This window comes from Equus quagga, chromosome 17 (genome assembly GCF_021613505.1).
Source record: "Equus quagga isolate Etosha38 chromosome 17, UCLA_HA_Equagga_1.0, whole genome shotgun sequence".
Taxonomy (NCBI): domain Eukaryota; kingdom Metazoa; phylum Chordata; class Mammalia; order Perissodactyla; family Equidae; genus Equus; species Equus quagga.
Window position 1 is genome coordinate 7,037,465 of NC_060283.1, and position 6,580 is coordinate 7,044,044.

The 6,580-nt window shown below is 52.6% G+C and overlaps 1 protein-coding gene across 2 annotated transcripts; it reads right to left on the reverse strand.

Annotated features, from left to right (window-relative positions):
• Nucleotides 1-3,844: 3,844 nt before the first annotated feature.
• On the reverse strand, nt 3,845-5,700 carry SPDYC (speedy/RINGO cell cycle regulator family member C). 2 transcript variants are annotated; one of them, XM_046644667.1, is made up of 6 exons: nt 5,559-5,700; nt 5,260-5,318; nt 4,920-5,005; nt 4,645-4,816; nt 4,224-4,566; nt 3,851-4,032 (listed from the first exon to the last, which is right to left on the reverse strand). In XM_046644667.1, the coding sequence occupies exons 1-6, from the start codon at nt 5,698-5,700 to the stop codon at nt 3,980-3,982; spliced, it is 855 nt and encodes a 284-aa protein (XP_046500623.1). In that variant the 3' UTR covers nt 3,851-3,979. The 2 variants fall into 2 exon arrangements, with proteins under 2 accessions (XP_046500622.1, XP_046500623.1); XM_046644666.1 differs by having other exon boundaries at nt 3,845-4,566.
• Nucleotides 5,701-6,580: the final 880 nt, after the last annotated feature.

Below are 6,580 nucleotides of genomic sequence, written 5' to 3' on the forward strand. Positions count from 1 at the left end.
TAAGAGCCGCTGATCTCATCTGAGCCAATTCTCACTCCCCAGTTAAGAGATGAGGAAAACGACTTGCTGAGCTCCCTCACCTGGCCAGCTCCTGGCCTCTTTGCTCTTCTCCATTCAGCATTTATGTGTCCAATCTTGACTTAAACCCTTCTGGCAGGTCTTTGCACAGCAGAGACCCATGACTAAGGCAGACCGGCCCCTGCAGGCAGTGGGGGTGGTGGGGGCTCTGCTGGTTCAGTTTTGGGGATTAAGGAAGTAGGAGTTAACTAGGCAATGAGGTGCCGGAGAGTGTTCTAGAAGGAGGAACAACATGTGCAAAGGTCCAGAGGCTGAGGGAACAGCCAATGAGGGGAACTGCCAAGTGACTGGGTCACAGGGAGCAGGCGCCTGGGGGATGGAAGATGCTGCGGAGAGGTAGCAAAGACAAATCTATAATAATTAAATGCAGTAGTTAGAAAGAGGTACTGACACACATAGATCATTGGAAGATAGAAAAATCTAGAAATAGGTCCAAATGCAGACAGGAATTTAGGATATAATAAAAGTAGTGTTTCAAATTTGTTGAAAAAAGATGAGTTTTTCAATAAAAAGCATTAGGAAAACGGGAGGGAATTTTGTATATGATAAATTCCAGACAAATTGAAGATTTAAATGTAAAAAATGAAAACAGAGGCCAGCCTGGTGGCACAGTGGTTAAGTTTCCATGCTCAGCTTCAGCGATCTGGGGTTTACAGGTTCCAATCTGGGGCGTGGACCTACTCACTGCTCATCAAGCCATGCTGTGGCAGTGTCCCACAGATAAAGTAGAGGAAGATGGGCACAGATGTTAGCTCAGGGCCAGTCTTCCCCAGCAAAAAGAGGAGGATTGGCGGCAGATGTTAGCTCACGGCATTCTTTCTTATATACACACACACAAAAGAAAAAGGAAGCAAAAACACAGCCAGGAGCTAAAGGAGTTTTTTAGTCATCTCAGTGTGGAAAAGGTCTTTTTAACTATGACACAAAACCCAGAAGCCATAAAAAATTTATTTTACTACATTAAAAAATCTTTCCAGCAAAGAGAACAGTTTAGTGGTTATCAGAGGGGAAGGGGGTTGGGAGGTGGGCATAAGGGGTAAAGGGGCACATTTATATGGTGACTGACAAATAATAATGTACAACTGAAATTTCACAATGTTATAAACTATTATGACCTCAATAAAAAAATCTGTAATCTGTCCATCAAAGTCAAAATGATAAACTGAAGAAAATACAATTTACATCTTGACGGGCTATTTTCCCTTCAAACCCTTGTTTGTCAATCAGAAACCAAAAACAGTGGAGAAACAGGCAAAGACAAGGACAGTTCAGAGAAGACAAACAGCTCTTAAACATGGAATAACGCTTAAGCTCACTCAAAAGAAAAGCAAATTAAAACTTCAGCAAGAGACTATTTTCCATTTATCAGTTTGGCAAAGGTAAAAAATCTGGTACCTCACTGATTGGTGAGTGTTCTGGAAAACCACGTTTACATGCACTGCTAGAGGTGGGGGCGTGCAACATGGGCATCACCTCTAGAGAGGGACATTTGGTGAAGATCATCAAAATGACAATTCTGACTCGGCTTTTGGCTGAGCAATGCATCTAGGAATTCATTCTACAGATATCTTTTCATGTTTGCATAAGGATTTCCTTAAAGGTCTTAGTGACACTCTGTGGCACTGAGTGGAATAGCACAATTCGGGAAACAAATGGCGTCAATAAGGAACAAGTTACCTTGCGGTGCATCCTTAAAGAGGAATACTATCCAGCTGTCAAAAGGAATGTATGGATAAGGACCCATCTTCAAAATATATTAAGTACACAACAGGATGCATTTGAGTTTTCAAAAAAGGGGGTGGGACATATATGCATATCTGGTGTGGTCTTTGTTCTAACACCACTTCTCACACCCACTGTGTTTTTTTCCAGATACCAAATACATGTGTTTTTTCCACACCAATTCTCCAACTCTCAATATCAACTAGGTGCCTACAATTCCCTTCAATTCTGATGCTAATTCCCAGAGTTAGTGCAGACTCCTAGGTTAACGGCTCAGTCCCACGAGATACCACCAGCACAAATGGGATGCCCAGCAGACCCACACTCCTGTCTGGCCAACTACAAATTTGGGGGTGCTCACGACCCCATCCTCAGGTTTATAATTTGCTAGAAGACTCACAGAACTCAGGAAAGTGCTTTATTTACTATTCCAGTTTAGGATACAGGATGCAATTTAGGAGCAGCCAAATAGAAGAGGTGCACAGGGCAAGGCATGGGGGGAGGAGCGCAGAGCATCCTTGCCCTCTCCAGGGAGCCACCCTCCCAGCACATCTCTGTTCACCAACCCAGAAACTCTCTAAATCTCCAGCCGGGACCCCCTCCCCTCCCTGGAGGTGGTGGGGGAGCTGAAAGTTCCCCCCCTCTAGATTGGTCTTTGTGGGGACCAGCCCCCACCCTGAAGCCCTGTAGGTGCCCTACTTGAGTCACCTCATTAGCATAAACTCAGCTGTGGTTGAAAGGGGCTCATTATAAATAACAAAAGACACCCCTGTCACTCAGGAGACTCCAAGGGTTTTAGGAGCTCTGTGCCAGGAACCAGGGACAAAGACCAAATCTATATCTGTTTTATTACACCACATTTGGTTATGGATATTTAGATTCTTTCTCTGGAAGGACATAAACTGTTACTGTCATTGCTTCCAGGGAGGGGAACTGGGTGGCTGGAGTCAGGGGCAGGAGATGACTCTTGGTTCAAAATTCAAAATGTACATGTGAACATACTAGCTATTTGAAAAACAAATTAAAAATACTTCATAGTCGTTGTCTTGGCTTCTAAGGTCCGCGATCTCCAGGCTTTCTTACCACCTCGCTCCTCGGGAGCCACGGATAGAGCACACAGGGGATTCTGCCAACGGACCCTTGTGGACTTGCCCAACCTCCTCCACCTTCCTTCCACCTCTCTCCACACCCCCTGCCCTCTGGGAAGCAGTTCCCTCTGCCGGTAACGCCCTAGCTCCCTGAGCTCTGTTCCTGAGACACTGTTCTAAACCCTTCCAGGGATTAGCTCATTCAAACCTCCCAACACCCATTTTAGTAGAATGCCCATTTTACAGATGAGGCAATGGAGGAGGTGAAATTACATGCCAAGGTCGCACAGGAACCTGGAATTTGAACTTAAGCTGTCTGGCATCCGAGACTACAATCTTAGTCACTACTCTACTCTAGACTGTCTTTCCAGGAGTATCCTTCCCCACAACCGCCCCCTCGCCCCCCATGGACAAACCTGATATCATCCAGGCCCAGTTCCAATGCCACCCTCTGGAAAGCCTTCCCTGCTCTCTCATTAACAAATTTACTTTTGGGGGGGAGGGGCTGTAGTATAATAATTATATTATGTTTGATTGCGGCCCAGGGCAAGGACTGTTTCTTATTTCTGAACAGGCCTGGCCCTGCAGGCATTTCTAGAATGACTATAGAGGTGTTTCCATTTCAGCTTTTTTGTCTACAAGGTTCCAGGCCCTCTCCTAAGGGCTGTACACAGCTCATCCCACTCAATCCCGTCTACACTGTAGATCTCATCATCCAGAGGTGATGTTATAGAGGGGAAACTGAGGCTCAGGATGACTGCCACCCACGGGAAGGGGAGGAGCTGCTAGAGCCTGTGCTCACGGGTCTCAACCACTGGTACCTAAACCTGGCAGACCCCCCCTCTCCCCTGAACTCCCTTCCCACCCTCACCCTGGGTCAAGGAACCAGGCTAGAGCCTAAGCACAGCTGGTGTCCTGTGGACAGGAGTTTATTAGAGGGGGCCCTGGTCCGAGTGGGGACAAGTTACAGGTTGGGAGTAGGGGGCAGAGGACATGGGCAGCACTGCCAGCCTGAGGCCCGTAGGACAGGAGGCCAGGGGGGCCACAGCCAGTAGCGCCATGGGCCAGTGGGCAAGCCAGCAGGCTGCTCTTCACCCTGCGAGCCAGTGCCAGCGCCCAGGGCACTGTGGAAGCTTTGGGAGAACTGGGGGAGAAGGAGAGAGAGAGGTGCAGAGAGGAAACTTGTCAAGCTCACACAGCTAGGAGGTGGCAGAGCTGGGGCGGTGCCCAGGCCAGCTGGACCCAAAAGCCCACGCCCCTCGTTCCCATTCTGTTGGGCCCCACACCTGCCTCCTGGGATCCCAAGCCCACCCCCAGCTCCTGTCCCCAACTCACTCTGGAGGGTGTAGGTGCCTGGCTCCAGTTGCAGCTCGGGGGGCAGGACGATGAGCAAGCTCCCACCCCAGGGGTCTTCAGGCACCGAGAGACAGGCTTGGGAGGGAGGGTGAGGCCACTCAGGGTCCGGGGAAGGGCACTTGGATAAGATGGGCAAGGGGCGGGGGTGGTGGCAGCAGTGGCTGCGGCGAGGGGGCAAGCCACAGAGGGAACAGTGGGGTGGTGAGAGGCCAGGGCCTCGGGGGAGAGGAACCCGGGCCTTTGGACGGCTCCTCTGAGCCCTGCCGTGGTGGGGTCGCCGCTCCCGAGTCCAGGCCCAGTGGGACGGCTCCTTGGCCATGACCTGGCATGAGTAGAGTGGATGGTAAACGGGGGTGGGAGGTCCAGCCTCCTTCTGCCACTCCAGGATGCTGGTCCTCACCTCCTCACAGCACTGGCGGCTCACGACGGCCCGGAAGCCCATCCGTGCCCACAGCTTGTCCCTCTGATGCAGGAAGCCTGACACACGCCGCCGCCAATCTTTGCCCAGGGCCCACGGGAAAATCACACATTTGGAGTCCTCCAGGTCCTCCTCCATGTCATTTGCAAGGTACCTGGCCGCAGAGGCGGGGGCAGGGAGCAGGGGCCTTAAGCATCTGCCCTGCCCCATCCTCTGGCTCCGAGCAAGGGTCTCCACCACCCACCGGGGCCACTCACAGCGCCAAGAACAGGTTGCTGCGGGTATACTCGCTGAGCTTCAGGTTGGCGCGCTGGAAGTAGACCAGCACCATGGCCAGGAGGTACTGTGAAGACAGAACCAGGGGGGTGAGTGAGACACTGGGGGAGGGGCTGCACAGCCCCTGTGCGCCCAAGGAAGTTCGGGGTGGGGGTGGGGAGGGGGAGTAAAATGGTGGGGAGGGCCTGAAAGATGAGAGTTTAAAAGGGAGGCGCTCCCTCCACCAGACCAGGGGACCCAGTGAATTAGCAGCCCTCCAACCCCACTAATTCAGCCTTCCCCAAGTGACTCCTGGCCTCTACCGCCACTGTGCCCCCTCACCTTATCCGAAATCTGGAAACAGGGATCTTTGGAGAGGAATTCCTGGAGGAAACTGTGCTCTGGGGTAAAGAGGAGAAACGGTGGACTGGGGTTACCACCCACCCTCCCCAAGACGAAGTTCCAAAGGCCAAGCGGCCACTGAACTCGCTTTCTGACACGACCCACACCCCTCCTGCCAAACCGGGGTCACCTGAGAAGGGAAGAGACGGAGACTCAGACGCTTGCACAGTGCATGTTTCACATCTGTTTCATGCTTGGTCCCCACAGCCCCGCCCGTGCCAGCCCCCTAGTGGACTCACCCAGAAGGCTGAGGAAGGCCTGGAGCTCCTGGTGCTGGCGGGAACGGAGAGACCCACTGCCCACGCCTTGACGGCTCCAGCCCCCCAGCTTCACCTGGGTGGCAATGGCAGGGACAGCGGCAGGGTCTTGGGTGTCACTCATCTCATAGGGGGTAGGGGTGGGAGGGGTGGGGTGGGGCAGGGTGACCTGTAAAGGCAGGAGCCCCAAGACTCAGCACCTACCCCCTTGCCCCCAACAAGTCAAGGGGATTTGTAGGGCTGGCCTAATAGAGGACTTCCTGAAGGTGGAGGGATGGGCGTGGAGAAGTGGGGGCTGGGAACAGAAGGAAACTCGGATTCGTGTGGGGTGGGGAGGCCAGAAAGGAGGGAGAGTTTTTGGAGGCTGCAGCACCCCCACCCTCCTCCCGGCACCACAGGCAAGGCCAGAAAGTAAGAATAGCAGCAACTGACACCACTGAGCGCTTCCTAAGGGCCTGGAGCTGCGCTAAATGCTTTAAGGGCATATCTTCTCTATCCCGGTAGGTGGGTATAACTTAAGACCCATTTTGCAAACTCAAGCACGGAGGTCTCACCGCGACTTGAAAGTGGAGCCTGTCTGACCCCCAAAGCTGAAGTTTAATTGCTCCTCTGTCCCCCAACTCACAACCACCCCCTCAACCTGCACCAAAGTGGGAGCCATGAAAGGACCACCAACCTCTTCACGGAGGGGAAACAGAGGCCCAGAGAGAGGAATGATACTAGACAAATACTTGGGTTTAGAAAAAGGTGAGGTGGGGCCACCTCAAACATTTCAAGCCACGGAGAGAGAGACGCCAACTAAGGGGCTCGGGAGAAGCTGCCGTCCACCACCCCGTGGCCAACCTGGGGGCCTCATAAAGCAGCCCAGCCTCCTCCCCCGAGAAGCCTTACCTGAGCTCATGGATTACCCACAGCATGCAGGAAGCCCGCACTGAGAGCCTTTATATAGCTCCCGCGCTGCCCCGCCCCCATGGCCCTCCACCAATCAGATCCCTTCCTGGGGA

Bases quoted from the DNA above. Each gene is read 5' to 3' on its own strand.
- SPDYC (XM_046644666.1), bottom strand. From the start codon at position 5,700: ATGAGTGACACCCAAGACCCTGCCGCTGTCCCTGCCATTGCCACCCAG. The intron at 5,006-5,259 runs GTGAGGGGGCAC...CTGTCTTCACAG, and splicing joins GTTTCCAGATTTCGGATAAG to TACCTCCTGGCCATGGTGCT. The intron at 4,567-4,644 runs GTGAGGACCAGC...TACTCATGCCAG, and splicing joins GCCGCCAGTGCTGTGAGGAG to GTCATGGCCAAGGAGCCGTC.